Below are 24,998 nucleotides of genomic sequence, written 5' to 3' on the forward strand. Positions count from 1 at the left end.
AAAAAAAATTAAAAAAAAAAAAAAAGACCTCAGCTGAGATCAGGAGTCGGATACTTAACCGACTGAGTCACCCATGTGGCCCTTAATGGTAAAAAAAAATTTTTTTAATCTGATTTTAGAAGCCTGCTAAGAACTGCATGTTTATAAAGATACTTAGTTCCTTAGGTTTGTAGCCAAAGTTCAGCCTAAACAGAGGACCTGTCCTTTGCCTGTGTGTGCTGACTTGCATGCTGTCTTAGCCACTCTGCAACCAAGAGCAAGGGAGACACTTGGGGTGATATAGGGGCGTACTCCTTCCCGCTTGCACAGGACGCTCTTGGCCCTCTGTCTCCTGAGCTTAGAAAGCTGCCCCTTCTGAAGAGGCTTCTCTTAGTAGGGCAGAGGAGGCCCCTCCTCCACTGTGGGGCTCTTACCCAAGCCCCCTCTTGCAAATCTGCCAGGCGGGACAGCCTGGGGGAGTCCTGCCCTGAGGCTCTGGGCCTGCAGATGGGGCCGATAAGGCCCTAGCAGTCAGCACAGGACACTTTGAGAAGGGAGCAGCCTGGAAGGGACTGGGGAAATGAGGGCTGTGGAGCCTGAACCGTGTCCCTCTTTGTAGCACATCTGTTTGCAAAATGTCGACCTCAAATTCTTTCCAGGGTTTTCTGATGTCATTGAAGACGTTTCCAGTCTGCTTTTTCACTTACTGTTCGTGTGATTTCCCTTGGGTCTCAGGCTGAGCCTGGTGGGGGCAGGCTTTAAGGTTACGTGTGGACTTGACTTAGTGATGGAAATGGAAGCTGGGAACAGCATTTGGAAAATGCTTAGCACTTAGGTTTAGTTATCAGTGGGTCTAGTATCGGAATTGCTGCTTTGCTGTCACGCGTTCCTATCCGCTTCTGGGAGAGGGCTGGCCTCGCAACCTGTCGACTCCGGGCTGGAGCTGTCCGAGCTGCCTGGTCGACTTTGTGTTTTATTTAGGCTGGGGGTTGAGTGCATCTTCCACCTCTAGAGTTGCTAACTGAAGAAAAACAATCTGGTTTTTAAAAGGTTTAAAATACAGGCTATCTAACTTTATTCTACAAAATACTAAAGCTAGTATCTGAGTGTTTGTCACGGTCACTGCCTTACATGCGTTATTTCATTTAATCCTTTCTGCTTTAGGGGCGCCTGGGTGTCTCAGTCGGTTGGGCGACCGACTTCGGCTCAGGTCATGATCTCACAGTTCGTGGCGTCGAGTGCCGCGTTGGGCTCTGTGCTGACAGCTCAGAGCCTGGAGCCTGCTTCGGATTCTGTGTCTCCCTCTCTCTCTGACCCAACCCCATTTGTGCACTCGCGCGCTCTCTCTCTCTCAAAAATAAAAAAAATTAAAATCCTTTCCACTTGATTTCATTTTCATCCTGTAATTATTTTTAATGCTCACATTTCATGAAGGGAACTGAGGAATACTTTCAGTGTTCTGGAGCCATCGTACGATCTGTTTGAGAGGGAGGGAAAGAAGGAAAGAGCGGGGTCGATGGAGGGAAGGAGCCAGATAAATCTAGTAACATTAACCATCACCTCCAGTAATTCTGTTCTGCAGTGAGCTTGGGAGAGGGCCGGAATCACCCCTCCCTCTGGAGACTGACCAGTGCTGCCTCCTCGCACGTTCTGCTGTGCAGGAGTTTGACCCTCGTGTGCTTCTCCAGGGAGAAGTGGTTTTCTGGGCTGTGGAGTAAGCAGTGGCAAAAGCACCTCCCTGGGCCACGGGTCTGATTAAGCCGGGGCCAGACACTGTGTAGAGTTTTAGACTTAGGTGCATCTCACTGAAAAGCATGATGTGAAATTCACGTGATTATAGGAGTGGGTGGGAAAAGGGCCCACTTCGTGGTGAGCGACCACACCCTCACCCTGGTGCCGTCGTAGCCGGGGAGCCGTGAGCATCCTGGTGTGTCCTCCACCGTCCCCTCCTGTCTTTCCTCCAGAGCCAGGCTGCCGGCTGTTCCTAGAGCCTGGCGTCTGTCCACACTGGCACCCTCTTGAGGGTGTCGTGTTCGGGCATTTTGTTACGTTTGTATCTGCTCTCATCAGACGTTTCACCCAGAGTCAGCCAGCGGGTCTGCTGCTCCCCAGGTTCCCTGTCCCTCTTCTCACCTGTCGGATTTTTGACACCCTCTGCTGGAATCCTGTCATTCCTAGGATTCCTGCCACAGGCAGTAGCTGTGCATGGTGCTGGGCTTGAAATTATTTCAGCGACAAGAAGTTAAATTTATTTGCAAGTTGTGTCATAAGGCCTACGTTAAACCTGGCTACAGGTGGGATGGCTCTCAGCTTTGTCGTCGGGCTCGTCGAGTGGTTCAAAATGGTGGTAGCTGGTCGTCCACCCCTGTTAGCTTCTGGAAACACCGTTTGTTGCGCATTAGAAATTAGTGTAGTTCTTGTAGTGGGATAAAAACGTGAGAACATGTAAATGTAACTTCTCAAGTAAGGCTGTGAGTTCTTGCATATGCCCTCGCCAGGGCCCGGAACTGCCCCCTCTGTGCTGAGTCACAGGCTGGAGCCCCTTCGGCCCTCAGTGGCCTTGTCAGGAGGAGAGCCGCCCCTGCTCCACGCTTGGAGCCTCCCACGTGTCAGCCGCCGCAGTCAGCCAGTGGGGCTGAGCTCGAGCTGGGACCGAGCCCAGATCTGCAGGCCTCCGCCCCTGTTCTCAGCTGGATGCTCTCCTGTCTGTGCGTCCTGATCTCTGAGGTGACTGTTCAAGTACTTGCCTGGGGCGGGGGTGGGGGGGGGGGTGGGGGGTGGGTTCTGCCGTTCGTGTTTGTCACACTGATTTCTGTAAACTTCAGGGAAATGTAAGCCAACCCAAGACACCGTCCACTGAGGATGTATCAAATACCAACCGTAGCACAGTTGGTGGAAATTAGTGATGATGGTAACTTGACACTGAGGTTTAATAATGTCGGTAGAGCAGGTATTGGAGAATGTTAGGGTGAAAGGTCACTGGGAATGAAGTTGGAAAGTTTGGGTTTTGTTAATCATTGAGTAAGAGGGAATAAAAAAGTTAGTCCGTTTCCACCCTGGAGAGTGAGAACAACTATGGGGTATTTATATAAGCGTTTCATGGTTGCTTAGTAAGTTCCTGGTTCGAGTTGGGGTAGTCAGAAGCCGAGGTTACGCTGCGGGGCGTGGCTTGGGATCCGCACCGGCAGGTGAGCCACACTCGGAGGGCTGCGGGGACAAGGCCGCCTGGCTGTGCCCTCCTGCCGCGCCCGAGCCCGGACTCTGGCCCGGACTCTGGCCTGGACTCCCACGTGGGCCGGAGGCGACTCTAGGAGGTCGGGCGGGGGAACGCGTCGTGGACCGCCCGCTGTAAGTGGCCAGAGGTCATTTGTCTGTAGCCCGAGGGTTAAGTGCGTGTTTGTTCCGTGGGCCAGTAGACCGAGTCCCTGAGAAGCTCTGAAGAGTGTTGAAAAGTTTTTTACATGCAGGAGTTTTGTGTGTTTGTTGACATTAGTAGGCACGGTACAATTTTTATAACATAAACAATGCTTTTTATTTCTGTGGTTCTTAATCCTTTAAAGAATATTTGGATTGTTAGAAAATGGTGTGAATTGAAGTACTTTTGCTTTGGTTTATAGGAGACCGTCATTTACACATAAGTATTTTTTGTCCAGGCTGGTCTGTATTTTTAGTTTTATCTTCCTTAGATTTTTCTACAATGGGTTATGATTCACATTCACTACTATGAGGTGTGTTTTTTGTTTTGTTTTGTTTTTAATTTGGAGGGTGTGTGGGTGTGTGGTGAGTGTGTGTGTGAGAGAGAATATTTTTAGCCAGAGGAAAGTTTGAGTCATTCCAGGGAAATTTCGATGACAATCTGAAAAACAGGGTGCTCAAAAACGTGTTTTTAAGATTTTATTTTTTATTATTTATTATTTGTTTGAAAGCGGGCTCTGCGCTGACAGCAGAGGGCCTGATGTGGGGCTCGAATGCGATGAACCTCGAGATCATGATCTGAGCTTAAGTCAGTCGCTCAACGGACTGAGCCACCCAGGTGCCCCTTAAGATTTTACTTTTAAGTAATCTCTACACCCAGTGTGGGGCTCAAACTTACGGCCCCAAGATCAAGAGTCGCATGCTCTACCGACTGGGCCAGTCAGGCGCCCTAAAACTATTTAATTAAAAAAAAAAAAAAGTTCTTTTGGGGAAAAATAAAAGTGTAAGCAGTGCCTTGAGCTCGTGTGTCGATCAGCCTGCAGTTTTCTGGTTCTGAGGTGCTTGGAAAGGCATGAGCATCTGTGATAAGTGCCTGACCGGGGACTGAGGATCCCTTCTATTTTTTTTTTAGGTAGTTTGTTTTGTCTTGTTTTGTTTTCCTTTTTCAGGAATCTCTACGCCCAGCGTGGGACTCAAGCTCACAACCCTGAGATCAAGAGTCACGTGCTCTTCCACCTGAGCCAGCCAGGTGCCCCAAGAATCCCATCTATTTTGGTCAATAACAACGAAAACTTACTACATAAGAAAGAGAACATCTTGACACCTTTGAGAATTTAAAAATACATTTTGAAAAGGGTCTGAGTCACTTTCTGTATTCTTCTGAAGGTGCCCCAATTTTCATAACTATAAGTGAGTTGATCTCGGGTTTCCCCTTTTACTCCCAGGGTATGTTGCTGTAGGAAACTACGCCTAACATAAGGGTTTGTAGCGATGAGAAGACTTTGTCTCCTTTGTCTAAAAAATAAAAAACAAAGAACGACTAGCTTTGTTTTACTAAAATCTTGGTGGTGACGTTTTGGTCACCGACTATGTGCCGTGGGTTGGCTGTGACAGACAGCGCTTCTCTGTGTTTCTACCCTCCTAACACCCTGCATTGCTTTCTCCCCCACCTTCTGCAGTATGAGACCGTGACCATGGACTTTTCTCGGCTCCACATGTACACCCCTCCTCAGTGTGCGCCCGAGAACACTGGCTACACGTACGCACTCAGGTGAGCGTGCCTGCGTTCCGTCGCCCTCCCGGTCGCCTCCTGCCCCTGAATGCCGTGGATTTGTGAGCGCTTCCTGCTGCTTGCAGCCACACGCTGTCTTCTGAAAGTGAAAATTTCTACGGAGTTTATATCATACTATGGCTTTGCAAAACTGCTAAACTGACATGGAAATTGTGAGGTGGTTTTGAAAACCGAACATTTCTGATGACTCAGGGATGAGTCATTGCAAATGTACTGCTCTTTCCGACCCCACCCAAGTGGCTGTGGTCTCTAGAATAAATCTTTGTGGTTATGGGTAGGGTTTTGTGATTTATACTGATGGCCGGGTATTTTAAAGTTAGTAGAAATAACCTGGAAAATGATTTGCCTTTGAGAGGAGGTATCCTAAACAGAATTTTGATGAAGCCCGAGGTTTGAAGAACATGGCTTTTCTCAGATGCGAGGTTTTCAGTTTTTATTCTGACATGATACTGAAGTTCACGGCTAAGTCTAAGAGTTGCCGACTAGCCCTTTGCGTGTCTAGTTCACCAGGTAGGAGTGATTATTAAGATGGATTATAAAATATGGGATTGTGCCAAAGGAAAATACACTACCGGGTGGGTTAGGGTTTGGCAGTTAGGAAAGCTGTTGTGGGGGTGCCTGGGGGGCTCAGTGGGTTAAGTGTCCACCTTCAGCTCAGGTCGTGATCTCGTGGTTCACGGGTTCGAGCCGCACGTCAGGCTCTGTGCTGACAGCTCGGAGCCGGGCGCCTGCTTGGGATTCTGAGTCTCCCCCTCTCTCTGCCCCTCCCCTGCTCACGCTCTGTCTCTGTCTCTGTCTCTCTCTCAAAAATAAACACTTAAAAAATTTTTTTAAAAATAAAAAACACCTGTTGTGTTCTGGAAAGACCTTTAAGGCACATGAGGAAAATGCTCATGTAATTTTTTTCAATGACTTGTCTTCTAAAAGGGAAAAATATAATTTAAAACTTAAGAAAATCAGAAGGTATTTTAACAAAGATGCTTTTTTTTCTTAATTTGAGAGTGAGTGCCTGAGCAGAGCAGAGGCGGGGGGGGGGGGGGGGGGGGGCGCATGCACAAGAGAGTATCATAAGCAGGCTCCATGCTCAGCATGGAGCCCAACGTGGGGCTCAATCCCACGAAATCAAGAGTTAGATGCTCAGACGACTGCGCCACTGAAGCGCCCCTGGCAAAGATGTTTTTGCAGCGTTTTTAACAGTGTTTTTTAACAGTGTTAGTCAAACGTCACATTGAATGATTGCGGTTTTATTCACGATTCTGGATCATTGACTGTTTTTGTCAAAAGTTCTGAAATATGTTAGAACAAAGGGAGTGGGCCAACTCAAAACTGTTCCTTGTTCTGTATTGTGGAGCGTAAAAATAATTACTCTCGGTTAATTATTTTTAGCTTTTATAACCTATTTTAAATACAGTTTTTTAAAAATGCACACGTGTGGGTCTCTGCACCGGGAAAGCCGCCCGGCTAATTTCGGTGCACGCGGCCCTCCTCCAGTGAGATGTGGGCGTAGACGCGGAAGTGTGGGCCGACCGAAGTGGCAGAGGCGGCCGGTGTGCTTGGTGCACCGTGCTGGGAACTTAGACTTGGAGGGCAGTGGGAACCCGGCAAGGGCGTTAAGCCGGGAGCCGCGTGACCAGGCTTGTGCTTGGAGGGACTGCAGCCTGCAGGGGTGGGTAGGGCGGGTGGGGGCGGCCCAGAGACCATGGCGGGCCCCGAGGTGTGACTCTCTGGTGGCCTGTACAAGGGGCCCGGCCCAGCTTGGGCGGCTGGGGTGGAGATGAAGGAGCGGAGGGCGGGGACGGCGGGTCGGTCTGTGGGTGGCGGGTTCTGGTCTGGGCAGCCGCGTGTAATGCAGGACCGGGCGCCGGGTGGCGGGTCGCGAGGCGAGTGTCCGGCGGGCGTGGTGGATGGAGCCCACGGCTGAGGCCCCGCAGCCCCCGGGGCGGCGGGAGGGGACCTGCCCCTGCCTGTTTGTCTCTGGTCTTTCCACTTGCTTCACCGCTGTGTTCCCCCGTCTTTGAAACCTGCCTGTGCCACCCGGCTCTACCGGAAGCCACCTGACCTCACTGCATGTCCCTCCCTCCCCCGCCCTGAGCCCCACTTTGACGCATGCGCCCACGGCTACCTGGGCCGGTCCTTCCCCTCAGTGCTGGGGACTCTGCACCCCGGCCCACGGCCGTCTGGCCCCGCCCCGATCTTCCCCCTTAGCCCCTGAGTACCCACCTGGAGGGTCCGCCACCATCCTGGTCGGTCCGTTTGTTTAACTGAAATGTTTTCCTGCTGTGGAGACTGTTAGGTGAAAGTCAGGGGTGGTGGTGGTAATAAGCCCCTGTGCCTCCTCCCACCTTCTGCCGTTTGGCGCCGGGCCCCTTCCCTCCCTCTCCGCTAGATTGTTTGGAAGCAAATCTTTACGAGATGCTTGCTTGCTTATTTATTTATTTATTTTTTTATGTTTATTTTTTGAGAGCGAGCGAGCATGAGCACGAGTGGGGGAGGGGCAGAGAAAGAGAGGGAGACACAGAATCCGAAGCGGGCTCCAGCCTCCAAGCTGTCACCACAGAACCCGACGCGGGGCTCGAACCCACGATGTGTGAGATCATGACCTGAGCCGAAGTCGGGCGCTTAATCGACTAAGCCACCCAGGCACCCCTAAAAGATATTGTAAAAACAACTAGCCAAAATACAAGTATCACACCAAAAAGCCCCTGGTAACTTAAAATAACCCCTGATATCTCTGTAATACACCAGACAGTCGGTGCTCCAATTTACCAGATCCTCAGTTTTGCTTGAAATGAGCCTAAGCAGGATTTTCCCATAGTACCCATTTGCTTCCTGTGAGACGGTGGTTAGATGCGGAGGTTCGATCAGTCCCCGGTTTTGTTTGTTGGCATGACTGCGCACTTCCTTCCTGTTGAGGGTGTGCGGAGGCTGCCCAGTGCTGGCGGCTGGGCCACACCACCACTGAGGAGCCCCCACAGCCCCCCACACGATGGGGATGCAGCCACAGGGCCACTGCTTGGGTAAGAGGCAGACTTTCCCAGAAGCCCATCAGAGACCCACTCTCCCCACCACCCCACCCCCCGCCTCACCCCCGCCCCCTGACGCACACACAAACCAGAGGAGGAGACCCAGGTCAGGTGGCAGCCCGTGCCCCGGAGGCCGGCAGCCTGGAAAAGTCCGTGTCTGACCGTGTCAGCCTCCCGTAAGTGCACCGCGGTCTCTGCCACGGAAACCAAGAGAGCGGAGTATTTCGAGGAGGTGGGTCCCGTGCCAAAGTGGTGGGACTGGGACACGGGCCGTGAATTCAGCCCCGTGGGAGGCCATGGGCAGAGGCAGCAGCAACGGGGGCAGGAGTCGGAATGAAACGGGTTGAGGAGTGAGTGTAGATAACTCTTACAACAAGCGTGGCTGGTTGGGAGGAGAAAGGGCCCGGCTCTGTTTAGGGTCGTTTTTCTCCACCGTGGGGACAGGTGAGTGTGTAGGTGCTGATGGTTGGGCACCGCAGGGAGTTTGAAGAGTTCGGAGAGAGAAGAGGTAACAGCCGGAGAGGGTCTTCTGGAGAGTGGGAGAGATCCGGTCCAGAGTGCACAGGTGGGCGTTATGATGGCACGTGTGCTGTGGTCGGAAGGAGGAGGAAGGGCCACCTGAACGCGGGTCCTTCGTAGGCTCCCCCGAGAGGAGTCAGCAGTTCTCTGGCGTGGCTGGTTTGCTGAGGAGCCAGAGGAGGAAGTGAGGCGGGAGGGAGGAGGCCTGCTGGGGCAGGGGTGACACCCGGGCGCCACTGGTGCAGAGGGCCGTGGGCTCGGGGGCGTGCAGCTGTCGGCACCATCCAGGGGCACGGCCGGGACTGAAGCACCGACAGGGCAGGGGAGTCGCAGGGTGGGGGTGCTGTGACCATAATCCCGATTGGAGCCCCGGGCAAAGCTGAGGGAGCGCATTGGTGGAGGATCCCAGCCGGTGGGTGACGAAGGGTCAGGGGTCAGATGGGCGGCCACTGGGGTCACACATCCAGGTCAGCAGAACTCGGACCCGTGGAGGTTTGGTCAGATTCCTAGAATTGCCCCCATGTGGGCCTTGCTCTGCCCACTCACCCCTGCCCAGTGGCCGAACTGCTCATTTATGACCACTTAGCTCCGCGCGGCTCTGGCGGGAGGCAGGACCACCTGCCCCGTGGCGCTGCCCTGTTTCGCGCCTTGTGGCTGCCGCGTGTCCGTATTTTCCAGCTTTCAATGGTGGTAGATTTTTTCCTGGCCTTTTAATTAAAAGTGCATCTAAGGGCACCTGGGTGGCTCAGTCGGTTGAGCATCTGACTTCGGCTCAGGTCATGGTCTCATGGTTCGTGGGTTCGAGCCCCACGTCGGGCTCTGTGCTGACAGCTCGGAGCCCGGAGCCTGTTTCGTATTCTGTGTCTCCCTCTCTGTCTGCTCCTACCCCGCTCATGCTCTCTCTCTCAAAAATAAATAAAGATTAAAAAAAGTTTTTTAAGTGCATCTAAGTAACATATTTTTAAAACAACATTTGATTGATGAAGGAACAGAACTAAAAGCTGCTCTGAAGGATTCAGTCTGTTATTTTCTTTGGGGTCTTTCTGGCGTCTCCTTTTCTATCCTAGTATTAGAATAAAGTACCTTAACAGCACACTTGCTAGGGTGGGTCCCCGGACTACAGCGTTGACAGAGGCGTGGGTACTGAATGCATTAGACGAGCGTCCCTGGGTGTGACCAGACAGGTGGGTCCAGACTGAAAGGACCCATTGCCCCGCTTGGTCTCAGCCCCAAAGGTTCCCACTGTTAACAGTTTGAAGAGAACTTTCCGGGTCTCTATGACTTTACCTACCTCTGTATGTATGAGAATACGTGCTTCTAGGGCTTTTTATGGGTTCTTTTGTTTTTTAAGTAAGCTTTAGGCCTGACGTGGGGCTTGAAGTCAATGACCCCGAGAGCAAGAGTCTCATGCTCTACTGACCCCATGTGGTTCTGTTTTATAGTTGGTTTTAACATAAATGATAGTAGGATATTTTCCTTTAACAGTGTATGCAGATCTTTCATGATTTTTAACAGCCTCACAGTGTTCTAGAATTCGGATGTATCCCAGTTTATTGAACCATTCCCCTGCTGATGGACAGTTCCTATCGTCTGCCGTTGTAATATTCTTGTACTTCCTTCTGCTCGGGGTCTTTCTAATGACACTAACAGGGATCTGGGACACCCTCTGCTGGCAGTGGCACCCCGGGTTCTGGGTTGGAAAGCCGGGACCCCTTCCACACTGTACAGTATTGTAGCGTCCCCACGTTGGAGCCCCCGGGGCCCGTGGGGTGGGCTGGGAGGTGGAGGTCTGTGCACGTTGGCCGCTTGCTCGCTTCCACACGTTTCTGTCGTGGTCTAGCTTGACCACTCAGAGACACACCTGGCCTAATACGTTTATCGTAAACGTGATCCTGAAAATATTTTTCTAATAAAACATAAGGCTAAAATGCCCTTAGCCTTCTTGGTTTCCTTGAGAGACTCCTGGTTCCTGCTGAATTTTAGACCCTCAGCCCAGTCTGCTCTCCCAGGCAGGAGTGGTTTTCCCTCTCCTTCCCAGGCCTTCCCATCCCTTCCCAGGCCTCCTGGATGCCTCCTTGTGGGTTAATATTTCTTGATTTAGAAAAAGTTGCTAACGACACAGAAGAATGTATCTTTTGATTTAAGATGATTCCATGGAAGGGTATTGAAGTGACTTTGTCATGAGCTTGTCTCTGGCTTTATGGTGAGTTAGACGCAAAGTGGCTTTACGGTTCAGCGTCTTGCCGTTTGCGTTTCTCCTCACAGTGGATTAGATGCTGTGTGGTCACTGTCTCCTGAACTGCTGTGTCAGGCGTGGAGTCTACTGTAAATGCATTCTGATTTTCAGTGATCTTGACACAGGTCCGCATAGTGGAGTTCTTATGAGCGTGTCCTGAAGCAGTTCTTAGGGCCAGCTCTGGAGTGACATATCTGGGCGCCTGGGGATTTATTTCACAGAGGGTGTGGCCAGAGCGTCTGTGGTGACTTCGGCTTTGTAGAAAAGTCATCACGCAGTCATGGCTGTTTTTCAGAATTTGCACCGGATTGTTATGTGACCTGTTCATTATTCAGTTTGTTTCAGCAACTTCCGTCAGCGTTATTTTCCTCTGACGAGTTTTTTTTCCTTCTAGTTCGAGTTATTCGTCTGATGCTCTGACTTTTGAGACTGAGCACAGATTGGACCCTGTGTTCGATTCTCCAAGAATGTCCCGCCGTGGTTTGCGCCTGGTCACCACCGCCTGTGCCACTGAGGACGGCCAGGCTGGGGACGCTTACTCCTGTGCCAGTAGCACTGCCTCCCTGAAGGACAGAGCGGCCCGGTAAGCACTGTCTTCCTTGTCACCGCACACGCTCTAACAACATGAAAACAAACGTACCAGCTTTTTGGTCTGTAAAACCACACTCTTGCACTTAAGTACACACAGCAGACTCACACTGTCGTCGCTGTGCTGCGGTGAGGACTGAACCTAATTCTGGACCATGTGGCCTGTCTGGCGTGGACGGTCTCGTGCAGGCCACGGTTTCCAGTTTTGCGTTTGCACTCAGACTCGGGCAGGGGCGCGGACACCCTGGAACATGCGCAGTGCCCGTCCACACGGCCGGCCTCGCAGCGGGAGCCAAATGCGGCTGTCCTCTGCTGTCATCCGAGGGGTGCCTTCCGACGATTGCGTGGCACTGTGGCCACCGTGGATGAGCTCTGCATTGTTAACGGCCATGTCTGTGTGTTAAAGTCTGCGTGAACTAACAGATGCATCATGACGGCCAGCCGTTGACTGCGTTCACTCGATTCCTGAGCTTTGCACGTGTCCACCACCACGCGCATGGCCAAGAAGAAGCAGAGTGCACGATCTTTGTGCCATTTAAAGATCGTGTTCTGTGGCTCACGTAAGAATGATGAGTCTCCGATGGAAATGGTCGGCTTTCACTCAGGAATGGGGTGGTTGTGTTAGAAGAGGCGGTGAAAGGCCAGCTTGAAGCCAGGTGCCCTGCCAAGGTTCCCACGTGCCTCACACTCACTGTGGGTTGGTTAGAGGATGGGCCCGCGGTTCGGCGGGCTCATGAGCGGTCGTGAGCGCACCTGAGGGCTCCAGTTGGCTCCACGGGCGAGACGGGGCCTCAGCTGCCTGGCCTCGGCCCGCCTGTTTCTCTGCCGCCGGGCGACGCCACGATCGGTTTCCTGATGTGCTGTGTTCACGTGCAGACTTGTGTTCCTGTCCCCCCGCTGCTCGTTCCCTTGAGGAGGGAGGTCCTCTCCCTGCCCCAGCTCGGTGCTTGGGGCTTTGTTGTCCGTGCCAAACAGGAGGACAGAAATGAGGCTACAGCCTTTCCTCGCTGTCCTTAATGCAGGGCCGGCTTCACCGGGGACCCCGAAATAGTGCAGGATGTGCGTGTCTGTGCACACATTTGTTCTAAAAAGCAGAAGGGTTAACTTTATACGTCATAATTTTTGTCATTAAGTCATTTTATTAGATTATTTTAAGTTTTAATCACTTTGGGGTCATTGGGCCTAGAATACTCTGAAAACTGTCCTGTATGTACAATTTTAGAAGCAGCTCTGGGACCCTGGCTCAAGGATTCCTGTTGCAGGTTAATAAGCGTTTCATTACAGCAGAGAAGACATAAGGAAACGTTGCCTTAAAAATACTACGTTCTTAAAGATTTTGTATCGGTAAAATACAATCGTTTTGTATTTCTGAGAAGTCTGTCAACTTGTCCCTTGTGTTCCTGTCTTCTTAGAACTGCAAAGCAGCGCAGAAGTGCAAGCAAGCCGGCTTTTAGTGTCCACCACGCCTCCAGGCAGGTCGTGTCCTCGGCCGTGGGCCAGGGCGGCGCCGGCTCGCTGTCAGGTGCGGCCTGTGTGCGGCCTTCTGTGCTGGATGAGTCTCTGATCCGTGAGCAAACCAAAGTGGACCACTTCTGGGGTGAGTTACTGTTGGGTTCTCAGGTTGTCTTGGGGAGGAGGGAAGTCCCGGGCCAGGTTGTCCCTCTGCCCCATATAGGGTGGGAGGAGCTCCCAGAAGATGCAAGGCATTCCTCCAGACTCAAATACAGAATGCGGGCGGCGGCTTCCCTCTGCCGCTTCTGCTGGCCGCGCGCACGTGGAATCGTCTGTCGTGACGTGGAAGCTGAAGCAGTCTGGTAGTAGCCTGAGAACTCTCCTGCTAAGGGCATTACTTGTGTAGGCTGGCTGAGTACAGTTGTCACAGAGGTTCACCGGTGCGGTTTCAGGTTCAGACGGCTCTGAGCAGCCAGGCAGACACGGTATTTTCGAGTCACCGGGAAGCAGTCCCCGTGGATGTCTTGACACTAGAAAGCAGCGTGGGCTCGTGAGCCCTCTTGACTTTAGGCAGCAACGGTGTGACCTGGTCCTTGCTGCTGACAGTGTGATGGCCACGGGGAGCCGCAGCTTTCAGAGGGACGTGGCTGCTTGCCTGTGTCCACTGGATGTTCACGGCGGCCCTTTTGAGAAGATAAGGAGACCCAGATTAGCTCCCAAAATGTTGTGTGCTAATTCAGGCAAGCCTGGGAGTTGGCGCTCAGCTGGCGAGGGTAGCTCGTAGGCGGCAGAGGGGGTGGACGCCACCGGTGAGGTTTCTGCCTGCCGGTGCTTGAGGGCGCACGTTCTTCTCCCCTGATCCCTCCTCCGTGTCCGCCCTTGGGGTCCGCAGGTGTGCGTGTACAGGTGTGTGTTGTCTGCAAAGATGTGCTTTCTCCTGGCACCGAGAGATGGCGTCTGCATATGTCTGGAGGAGTTTCTGTTAGTTGTAGGCGTTTCAGGAAGTGAATCTTGGCCGTTGCCAAAATGCCGACATATTAACCATTGTAACCTTTACTTTTTGTGTGTGTGGGTTTTGTTCTGATAATTTGAGCTCATGAGCAGACACGCGTATGTGTGTGTGTTTTAGGTCTTGACGATGACGGAGATCTCAAAGGTAATTATTTCAGTTCTTTTTTTAAATACACTTTTCAAGATGAAAGTTTTTGTAGGTATCTGCAGGTTGTGATAAACAGGTTCCCTCTACTTTCTGAAAACTTCAGGGGGAAATAAAGCTGCCGCTCAGGGAAATGGGGATCTGGCAGCAGAAACTTTCAGGAGCAACGGCTACACCTGCAGAGACTGCATCCTGCTCTCTGAGCGCAAGGACACGCTCACGGCACGCTCCACTGCCCACGGACTGTCGTCGCGAACATACTCGAGGGACGAGAGTCAGAAACGTGAGTCTGTCTCTCTCAAAGGTTAGAAAGAGATTGCATGTCCAGATATTTTCTTTTAATGTATACATACGTAACCCTACTTTTGTAGGCCTTTTAGCATCCATCCGCACTACTTTCTGTCATTGACTTGAATTCAAAACTGTGTGATAAAAGTTTAAGAAGTGCGCCCAAGGGGCGCCTGGGTGGCTCAGTCGGTTGGGCTTCTGACTTCGGCTCAGGTCATGATCTTGCGGTTCGTGAGTTCAGGGCCCGCGTTGGGCTCTGTGCTGACAACTCGGAGCCTGGAGCCTGCTTCGGATTCTGTCTCTGTCTCTCTGCCCCTCCCCTACTCGCTCTCTGTCTCTCTGTTTCTCTCTCAAATATAAATAAAATAAAATAAAATAAATAAAACATAAAAAAAAATTAAAAAAAAAAGAAACGCGCCCCAAATTAGCTTTGTTCTTCCTTGTCCTCTTTGAATAAATTCATTTTCTGTGGCTTGTAGTTTTATACCCAGGAGTGCGTGAAGTTCTGTGAATTTGAACTTCGGGTGAGCAAAGAAGAGTCCTTCCCTGAAACCGTAGTGGCGCCACGCGGCCACTTTATTTTCCCACGAGATCATAGGCGTTCCCACGTATGGCGGGAACAGCTTCGTGGTGGTGCTTTGGCCTCGACGGCCGCAGGGGCTTATGTGCAGGAGATGAGCAAAGTGTGTTCTGTGCTGTTACTTCCGCTCCAGGGACGGTTCGGCTGGAACACGGGGTGGGGGCAGTCGTTGGGGGAGGCCCTCGCGGGAGGCAGTGGCCCTTCGCCCGGTGGAGGTGGGCCCCGTTCTGAGTCCCGGCTGCGCCCGCTCCAACGGGGAGGTCCTCGGAGGCGGCCCTGGAGGCGCTCGGCTGCCTCTCAGAACTGCCAGGGCTGCGTGGCTTTTCCAGGCGGGCCTGCGGGCTTCCTCCTGGCCCGGCACTCCCGGCTCTACTCTTGGCCCGGGTCCCTGAGGGGAGCGTGGCTGCAGATCCCCGGCCAGCTTCCGTCCGTGACTCCTGCCCCGTGATTCCCGCTCACCTCCAGCATGGAGAGGCCAGGGAGCCATGGCCTTGTTCCCGAGCTTTCGGCCACTCCTCTGTTTAATGCAAGCGCCCACATGCTGGGCCGGACTCGAGGTCCTCCTCGGGAGGACAGGGCAGGGCCAGTGGCCAGGAGGGTGACCCGTCATTTGTGTCTCGCCATGTTCCCGGCTGTGCCCCGCATGTAAGGGCACGCAGTACTTTTCAGATGATTGTTTTGAGGTAATGAAGGATGGTCCCAGGACTGAGAGTTATTCCCATTTTAGCGTCTTACCCTGTGGCTCGAGTTTCTGGTTTTGTCTACTGTAGGTCATCGACACTGTTGGCTCTAACCTAGCAGAATAGGTCAAAGGGGAGGGGGCGGGGCCGAACGGACACGAGGATTCCGTTCCTGGCCCTTCCGGGTTGTGGAGCCAGTGTCACGGGGCGCTCTCCGCCCCTGGTGCTCTGGCCTGCGCCGCAGCCCCCTGCAGCGTGGCCATGCATGTCTTCTAGACCGGCGCACCAGGCATTAGCTTAGGAAGTTCGCTGGGAAGGGACGGGGCTAGCACCTGGACCCGGGTATCGTGCCTCCAGGGCGCTGTCCCCGAGATGCCACGCCACTTCCTGTGGGCTCACCATCGGGGGGAAAGCCCGGCACTTGACTGAACTCTGTGTCACCATCAAAGATGCTGGGTGTGTGGCTACATTGAGGCTGCATTTTGAAGCCCGCTGTCACCCACCAAGTGGAACACAACGTCGTTCTTCAAGTGGAAGTGCGTTCCACAGCCATCGCCTGGTGCAGCGATGGTGCTTACATACTAGTGGGGGTGGCCCCTCCCTCGTAGCATAGTGGAGGTCACGTGTGTCTATTACCCACAGCCACCTGTCCTCATCCTGACGCTGTAGGTAGGGGCCAGCGGCCCGAGCTCCGCTCGGATGGAGGAGCCAGTGCGGGTCTGGTAGTCGCCGCGGGGAGTCCCTCGCACTTTCTCGTTGAGTTGGTCTTGAATGTTTTTGTGGAGAAAACACATTTTTATTTGCTTCGGGCTTCTGTGTTTATCACCTGCCTTGTTCTTTTAAATTAGAACAGTGATCATATGACCAACACTAATTTACTACTCTTACAAACGTCTACTTCTCATTATTTGGGCAAAGTGTCTATCGAAGAACATTTGGAAACCGCAGAGATGCACAAGGAGAATTACAGTCTCCTGGACCCTTCCACCCAGAGCTAACCCCGCTACACGGTGGGGCCAGCAGGGTTCTCCCTCGATCGCCCGGTCCAGACCACGCTGCGTGAATTAACCCCACACTCGTTTTGTGTCAGTATTTTTGTTTTTAATTATGTTCTTGTTGTAAAACTTTGGAATGGTACAGCTAAAATAAGTTCCTTTCCCTTTTCCTTGTTCCTCCTCCACCCCCTCTGGTCTCCCTTCTAGAAGGAGCTGGTGCTGAGAGGAATAGATCATGGGGGATTCTTTTGCTTTTAAAAATGAGGTAAAATGCACATAACATCAAAAATTAACCAGTAACTATTTTACAGTTGACGATTAAATGGCATTTTTTAGTACATTCACAATGTTGTGCAACTCCCACCTAAATTTTGCTTTTTTGTACCTATGGAATTACGTGCTCTGTTTTGTCTTAAATGCACGCGTATGGCTGTGCATCTTTCTTCATTTTATGTGCCAAGTGAGAGCGACTTGATTTCTGACAGCTCTGTGATACTAGGTGCACGTGCCAAATTCTAGTTCATCAGTTTCGTATCCAGACGGACATTCAGGTTTTTCTGTTTGTATCCCTTTAAAAGCAGCGTTCATCGGGTGTGTCTCCTTCTGCGTACCTATGTGTGTACGTGGGCAGATCCTTCCGTGCGGTGGAAAAACCAGAACGGGTGCGTTCGAGGCCGCAGAGCCACGTGGGTTCTGAGGACTGGACCTTTTGAGGTTCGGGTGAAGTACACCCTTGATGTGGTTCACATCAAAAAGGCTTTACATTTAAAAGGCTCGGACGTCTTTCCTTTGGGACATCCAGCCGTCGTCTCCAGAGCAGGGTACTGATGGGGTGCGTGCAGAGGGCCAGACTGGAGTCCTCTTAGGAAGCTGGGAGCTTGGGAGGAGCCTAGCGCCCGCAGGGCCTTCCTGGGCCTCAGGCTGACCTGAGTCCTTCCTGTGTTCCCAGGGAAGCACCCAGGGGATCTGGAAACAGACTCTTCTGTAGTCTCTGTCTTGCCTAAGGCAACGCATAAAGCCCCCAACAAAAGGTAGAAGTTAAAGATAGGTCACTGTTCTGAAAAATTGTCACTTGTCGTGGTGGCTTACAGCAGAATTTTGCTTATTGGACCAGCCTCAGGCTCTAGAGAAAGAAGGACTTAAATGCCTGCTTCCTTTGGGTGAGTGCAGCAGAGCCACCAGGCGGGGTGTGGCTGTCACCAAGCGAGCAGATGCAGTGTAGACTCAGCTGTGGCGGGCCAGCTGAGACACGAGGGCTGGATCCTAAGTCAGGAGAAGCCTCTGTCCTGAAGATGCCGCAGTTAGCAATTAAGTAGTTAAAACCCGTTTCCACTTGCACTTCCTACACTGATGTCACTCTGGGAAGAAAACGGTTTTGTGCAGTTTCGGGTTAAAATTTTTTTTTTAACGTGTACTCATTTTTGAGAGAGACAGAATGCGAGTGGGTTAGGGGCAGAGAGGGAGGGAGACACAGAATCGGAAGCAGGCTCCAGGCTCTGAGCGGTCAGCACAGAGCCCGACGCGGGGCTCGAACTCACGAGCTGTGAGATCATGACCTGAGCCGAAGTCGGACGCTCAACCGACTGAGCCACCCAGGCGCCCCCATGTGCAGTTTCAGTTTAAATAGATTCTCCAGGGGCACCTGGGTGGCTCAGTCGGTTAAGCGGCCGACTTCCGCTCAGGTCATGATCTCACGGTCCGTGAGTTCGAGCCCCGCGTCGGGCTCTGTGCTGACCGCTCAGAGCCTGGAGCCTGTTTCAGATTCTGTGTCTCCCTGTCTCTCTGCCGTTCCCCTGTTCATGCTCTGTCTCTCTCTGTCTCAAAAATAAATAAATGTTAAAAAAAAAAAATTTTTTTAAATAAATAAATAAAAATAAATAGATTCTCCAGTTGACTTCCCAGAGACTGACCCGCACTGTTTTCCCAGGACGGCAGCATGCGGGTCCCCGCCCCGTGTACTCTCGCCAGGGCTCCGTTTTTCCTTTTAAACTTCTGCCAACTTGGTGGGTAAAAAATGGAGTTTCAGTGTTTTTGATTATCAGGGAACCAGACCACGTATTACCTCTCAATAAGTTTTTTCTCTTTGTACGGAGCTTTGTAGCCAGTTTTCACTGGACCGTAGAACAGGAGAGTGAGCAGAGTGGGGACCGACCACGGTCCACGGGTTCCACGGTGCTTTTGGCACCGGACTCTAGGCCACAAATGGCCTCCATAAAAAAAAAAACAAAAACACCTCATCTTATTTCTTTAAAATCACACCCACCCAGACTTCAGCAGTCCCAGCTAGTCTCCTGCCGCACGCTGGCACGAGGGCCCCTGACCGGGCGGTACGGGGACCAGTCTCAGAAGCGCTTCTGGGCAGGCCCTGGCCTTGCCACCGGGTCTCCGTGTGAGGGGAGCTGTCAGGAATGCAGAGTTCCGGCAACTGGAACTTGTAGACCATTGCCCTGCACATTTTAGGTTAATGGGATGGACACAGCAGAGATCACGTCGTATCTTCTGAAGCTCCAGGCCCTGATAAAAAGCAGAGAGGACCGCTGAGAACTGCTGGCTTAGTTGTTCCAGAATCTAACTGCTCCTCCCAGGCGCTCTTGCCGGTGGTTTCTGGCGCAGGCGTCTTTGCAGCTGCTGGTCGTATCTGATGGTCCTTTTGTAGGCAGGTGACAGAGTGAACTGGGCGGGCCAGAGGCCAGTTAAGGGAGGGGCTGTCGAGCAGTATCTAGATTTGGGGTGTACGTCAGCAGAATTAGGGTGCAGTTACCTCAGACTGGCTGTTTTGTGCAGGCTCGCCTGGGCCAGAGATCTGGCATCGGGCTCGCCGTTACGGGTTTGCCGTGTCGCTCTGCCTCTGTCAGGAGGTGACGTGTGCCACGCGAGGCGGTGACATTTGTCGTCTGGGCTTTTCCCAAGTCCTCTCTGATGTACCTTTGAAGAGTTGGTTCTGCTCTTCCCGAGATGAATAATTTGGCTCTCTGACTTTTCAGGGGAGTAGATGTCGGCCCTGTGGGAAGAAATAACTCTGTTCACGGTTTTTCAATAGGCGGTGCCTCTTTCCACACGGATAGGATTTTGTGGCTGGCCACGGACACTTCGTCATCCCTGTCGTCATTCTTAGCCCACCTTTTCCGAGTGGTTTTAATGAAGCTCAATTATGAATCAGGAAATTACAAATTGAAAAGTTACGAATCAAAAGATCGTGAATCAAAAAGCTCTAAGTCAAAAAGCCATGAACCAAAAGGTATTTAAATAATTTTTTTCCTCCTTTTTCCACCTAATCGTGCTTTCGAGGTGGAGAAAACACCGCTTTTCCTGCGTGGCGCTTTATCCACGTTGCTCCTCTCACGCCCTTTCCGCGGACTTTCTCGTGGTGCTTGTTCGGGTCTTCCTGGAAGGGGCTGAGGGAACTGTCTAACATGTGCTGCTTTGGTTCTGTTTTCTGAAAGCGGACCAGCGCTTAAATGTTTTTCGAGACGCCTTTTAAAAAGCTAACGTCCTGCACTTTCGATTCGTATTCCCTCTTTAAGGCAGAAGTAGCTTATTTGAACGGCACTTAGAATGTAGCCGTCTCCGGCCGCGTGTAAGCAGGCCCGTCCGTCTCTGTTGCCTCGGCTGTGGGTGCCCTGCTCGGCCAGGTGGGGCCCGCGAGTGTCTCCCGGGCGGCGCCCCGCCTCCCCGCCTCCCCTGCGCGGCTGCGCCGTGGGCGTGCTTGGCCTCGCGTGCCCTCCGGCCTGAGCCCCGCCTCCGCGAGCGTCTCTGAGCCTTTTTTGCGTGTATTGCAGCTCTTTCCGGTCACTGTGGGACGGTGGATGTAGGAGGGCTTCTCAGAGAGGACGGCCGCCTCGGTGTAAACGGGGAGTCCCCGTGTAAGTATGGCCGCGCCGCGCGTGGGACGCTGGGCACCGGCGGGGGCTGCCGCGGGCGGTGGCGCGAGGCCGCGGACGCGGCCCCACGGCGCCCCGGGCGCGCGGCCCTCGCGGGGTAGCGCCGGCCGCCCCGGATTGCGTTGGCCGCGACGTGTCCGCGTGTGTATTTTCCTGCATAATTGCGTTTCCTGATGTTCTCAAACCGCCATTGTTGCGCACGGTCGGGATTGACCGGGTCTGCGTGGGAGCCTGTCAGATTAACTGCTTGTCACCACCACCCACAGGCGATGACTGTGAGGGGAAGAAGCTCCTTGAAACGCACGCAGACCTCCGCTTGCGGTCCTCGAGGCCAGAGAGGGTGGCGGGGGCCCTGTGGCCCGTCTTTTCTTACGCAGGTTGTCTCTCACACCTTCTGTTTTGTTCTTATCGTGTTCTTCGCAAACGCCGTGGCTCCTTGTTTGTTTGTGTTGTAAAAACGGACAGGAAGAGTACTGACTTTAGCTTGAAATACAGAGAACGTCTCTGTCGGAAAGCTCCTTTGGGACGTGTCGAGGGCAGGCCAAACGTCTGAGAAGTAACCTGCTTGAGGTGACACGACGGGTTAGAAAGGCCGGTCGTCCTCCCCTGGTGGAGCTCGGCAGGAGCCGTTGCCCTGTGCATCGCTCCCGTGACCGCCGTGTCCTGAGCCTTGGCAGCAGGGAGGTGTACGTGCACAATTACGTGTTTTCCAACTTACGCCCGTAGGTTTCTTGCTGAAGGGGCACCTTTTTTGGACAGTTTTTTTTTTAAGCTAAACTTCAAAAGTAATGGCCTCTTAACTGTTAATAGAACATAAAATGATAGATTAAAAACTCCTGTTCAACGATGTTTCTTTCCCTCTCAGGCATGTCGGAATTAACAGCGTCAGGAGTCAACACGCAAATGCGTATATAACTTTCAGCAGTTTTTCTGCCTTATGTGATGCGTGATGTTTGATAACCAAAGTCTGTCGTTTTAGTCTGTTATCCAGCGGCACTGCCGTTTGTCATTCCAAAATACTTTTTCACCAGAAAGCGCTAACTCGTAGAATGATCAAGTGGAGACCAAGTCTGTGGCTTTGGAGTCACCGTGGTCTCACCTAGAGCACGTTAAACTGCCGGTGTGCACAGATTTTATCTGTTAGCTCCAGCGGTGGGCGTGGGGGTAGCTGCCCACCACCCTCAGGGCTTTCTGTAGGGGAGTCTGCCTTTCCTGCGTGGGGAGGAAGCGAATGCGGCGGCGTTTCATAACTGAATTTCAGGATCTCGCTCGGACTTAAATGGTTGATCGTCTCGTCTCCTTGAGCAGAGACTCTTGACGTAACTGATCTGAGAGTCTTGGTAAAATGCATCCTAGTGGGAATTTCTTGTACTGTAACTATGGAGAGCTGGTTTTCCGGTGTGAGTTTTGAGTGTGCCCCTCTTGCACGCATCTTGTCTATCACAGGTCGCCTCTTGGTACAGATGCTGCAGAGGATTGGAGCTTCCGGATGGTTTGTGTCGAAGACACTGTTGTCGCTCCTTTGGTTGGCCGTGGTTGCTCCAGGTGGTTATTCTGGCTCTCTGTGTTAGCGCTCTCTCCAGGGCTTTGGGCAGCTAGCGCCTGCAAGAGATGACTTATCTAACCAGATGAAAGTTTCGTTTCAGGGCTACGTGCTTTGATCCTTGACATAACATGTTTCGTTCTTGGTTGCGTAGAAGTGCTAACACGCTGTGTTCTTGGGTGTGTGAGGGTGTGTGAGCGTCTTTGTTTCTCCTCTGCGCTGCTTGAGTTAACTGTAATTGAGAATGCATGAATTTGGGGGTTCCCCTTTTATCATTGTTTTGTGGCTCTATCAGCATTCCATATTGCTTTGTGCTTATGACGTCCCTGTGTTTGTATGGATATTCCTGCCGTGACGATCGGCATCTTAATGCGCACCATCCCTGATTTCATCTAAGCATACTTACGTGATATTTGTTTGCACGTTTCCTTGTGCTCTCCTTTGGCCTTCACGAAAACTGTCTGTTTAGGAATTTGATTTCCCAAAGACCATTTCTTTAGAATGTTTGGTGTTTTCTCTTTTAGGGAAGGCAGCCTCTGGAATATTCTGGTGGCTAGGGATTGGATGGTACCAGTTTGTTACTTTGATTTCTTGGCTGAATGTGTTTCTTCTTACGAGGTAAGAAAACCAGTATCATGTCAACTCAATGTTTTTTGTTTGTTTTTGAACATTTATTTATTTACTTAATTTATTTATCTAGAGAAACAGCAAAGGGGGAAGGGCAGAGAGAGAGGGAGAGAGAATCCCAAGTAGGCTCTAGGCTGTCAGCAGAGAGCCAGATGCAGGGCTCAGACTCACGAACCATGAGATCATGGTCTGAGCTAAAGTCAAGAGTCAGACGCTTAACCAACTGAGCACCCCGGGCGCCCCTCAACTGGGTGTTTTAAAGAACTGACTTTGTGGGATGCCTGGGTGGCTCAGTCAGTGAAGTGTCCGACTTCGGCTCAGGTCATGATCTCGTGGTTCGTGAGTTTGAGCCCCGCGTCAGGCTCTGTGCTGACAGCTCAGAGCCTGGAACCTGCTTCAGATTCTGTGTCTCCCTCTCTCTCTGTCCCTCCCTCATTTGCACCGTGTCTCTCTCAAAAATAAACGTTAAAAAAATTGTTATAATAAAATACTGACCTTGTGCTAATTGCAGGACATAATTTGATTTGTTGGGTTTTTTGTTTGGGTTTTGTTTGTTTTTATTTTTTTTTAATTTATTTTTTTTTACTGTTTATTTATTTTTGACAGAGAGCATGAGTTGGGGAGGGGCAGAGAGAGAGAGAGGGAGACACAGAATCCGGAGTAGGTTCCAGGCTCTGAGCTGTCAGCACAGAGCCCGATGCGGGGCTCGAACTCACAGACCGCAAGATCATGACTTGAGCCTAAGTCGGACAGTCAACCGACTGCGCCACCCAGGCGCCCCTCTTTTGTTTATTTTTTTAATGTTTGTTCATGACCTGAGCCTAAGTCAGACGCTTAACTGACTGAGGCCCCAGGCACCCCTGATTTGATGTTTTATAATGATTTATGTTCTATTTACATTTTTATAGTTCAGTATATTAATGTCTTGCCTATTTTATATCACTTTATTTTTATTTCTTAATTTTTGAGAGAGAGACGGCACACGCACGTGTGCACATGCCTTTGAGGGGGAAAGGGGCGGAGGGAGAGGATCCTAAGTAGGATCCTGATGCAGGGCTTGGTCTCCCAACTGTGAGGTGATAATCTGAGCTGGAATCCAGAGTTGGATGCTTAACCCACTGAGCCGTCCGGGCACCCCTGTGTCACCTAATAGTTTACAAAGTGCTTTCATGTTTTTATTTAATCTTTCAGACCACTTCTGTGAGAAAGGAAAGGCACTGTCATTCTTAGAGTACAGGGGTGACCCAGATCGGGAGGGGGATGGTCAGGACCGGGAGCCAGACCGGGCAGGTCCCCCGGCTCCCAGTGACCTTAGTGTGGCTAGTGACCAAAGCTCTTTAGTGCCCTGCGTGGCACCTTGCATGTCAAGAGTTAGTGAACACAGTCGATGGTTAATATGGGCCAGGAGACATCAGTTTATGGACAGGCTCCCCTGTAGGCGCCGAGGGGGCGCCTGGCTGGCTCAGTCGGGAGTCTGCGACGCTGGAGCTCTGGGTTATGTGTCCGAGCCCCACGTCAGGTGTGGAGCCTACTTTGCGAACAGACGGACAGCTGTAACTGCATTTCTCATACTGTCGACTTTCATTTTGAAGTAAGAGTGGGGTTATTTGGTATAAAATTACGCAGAGAGGTAAAATGGGATGGCGATCCTGCCCTTTCTTTTTCCCAAGGTAATATTTTTCTTTTTATTCCTAGGTGCCTTCGAAACATTTGCAAGTTTTTAATCTTGTTCATTCCATTATTACTTTTACTAGGTAAGTAGAATTCGACCTACTTACCTCAGATGATTAACGGATACACGTAAAGGTGAAAGGAGGGAAAGAGGTGCGGACCTCAGGGCACGTGGTGCAGAGCGTTGTCTGTACATACACGTGCAGCTGGTCCCTCTCCTCTTCTAGGTGCAGGTCTGTCCCTGTGGGGCCAGGGACACTTCCTGTCAGGCCTTCCTGTGTTCAACTGGACACGTGCGCACGGAACCCAGAGGGTGGACGTCCCTGAGGGCACCTTCACACCTGAAGCCCCTCATCTGAGCCCGCCGCCAGAGGTAGCCACCCAGGAAGCCCCCTTCTCCGGCCTTCCCCATCCGTAGTCCTCACAGTAGGTTTTCGTACTGCTGGGAACAGGTGCCCTGCCCTGTGTTGGAAAGTATGTTTAAACACCAGATAGGCAAGGCTTAAGACTTGCTCCTTAAGTGTTCGGAGATAGTTTGGGTGATGCCTATTTAAATTTTCTCATTCCGTTAATTTTAATTAAAAAAAAAAACAAAAAACAAACGTGTACTACTTTGGAAAATACAGAGCGTATGAAGAAGAAAATACAACCCCCCCATGTCTGCCACGTGGGGAAAATCCCTGACGACGGCCATCGTCACGTTGTGTATCCGTAGCGTTTAGGGGACCTTTCACTGCAGTGTTTGGTTTGTGCTTTTGACTTAAAACTGCACTTCAGATTATTTGACGCCAGA

The 24,998-nt window shown here is 51.7% G+C and overlaps 1 protein-coding gene across 7 annotated transcripts in view; it reads left to right on the plus strand.

Annotated features, from left to right (window-relative positions):
* The window catches only part of SUN1 (Sad1 and UNC84 domain containing 1), a 54,589-nt gene that overhangs the window by 11,956 nt on the left and 17,635 nt on the right, over positions 1 to 24,998 (plus strand). The window contains exons 2-14 of one of the 7 annotated variants that reach the window (XM_042921192.1): positions 4,344 to 4,584; positions 4,854 to 4,945; positions 11,139 to 11,327; positions 12,745 to 12,929; positions 13,914 to 13,940; positions 14,047 to 14,223; positions 19,524 to 19,721; positions 20,263 to 20,346; positions 20,631 to 20,741; positions 21,811 to 21,909; positions 22,432 to 22,525; positions 24,230 to 24,288; positions 24,433 to 24,578. In XM_042921192.1, the coding sequence (XP_042777126.1) occupies positions 4,869 to 4,945; positions 11,139 to 11,327; positions 12,745 to 12,929; positions 13,914 to 13,940; positions 14,047 to 14,223; positions 19,524 to 19,721; positions 20,263 to 20,346; positions 20,631 to 20,741; positions 21,811 to 21,909; positions 22,432 to 22,525; positions 24,230 to 24,288; positions 24,433 to 24,578 (1,446 nt within the window). In that variant the 5' untranslated portion in view covers positions 4,344 to 4,584; positions 4,854 to 4,868. The remainder of the gene's footprint in view (positions 1 to 4,343; positions 4,585 to 4,853; positions 4,946 to 11,138; positions 11,328 to 12,744; positions 12,930 to 13,913; positions 13,941 to 14,046; positions 14,224 to 19,523; positions 19,722 to 20,262; positions 20,347 to 20,630; positions 20,742 to 21,810; positions 21,910 to 22,431; positions 22,526 to 24,229; positions 24,289 to 24,432; positions 24,579 to 24,998) is intronic. The other 6 variants (XM_042921193.1, XM_042921196.1, XM_042921195.1 and 3 more) reach the window with 6 other exon arrangements.

Source organism: Panthera leo, chromosome E3 (assembly GCF_018350215.1).
Source record: "Panthera leo isolate Ple1 chromosome E3, P.leo_Ple1_pat1.1, whole genome shotgun sequence".
Classification (NCBI taxonomy): domain Eukaryota; kingdom Metazoa; phylum Chordata; class Mammalia; order Carnivora; family Felidae; genus Panthera; species Panthera leo.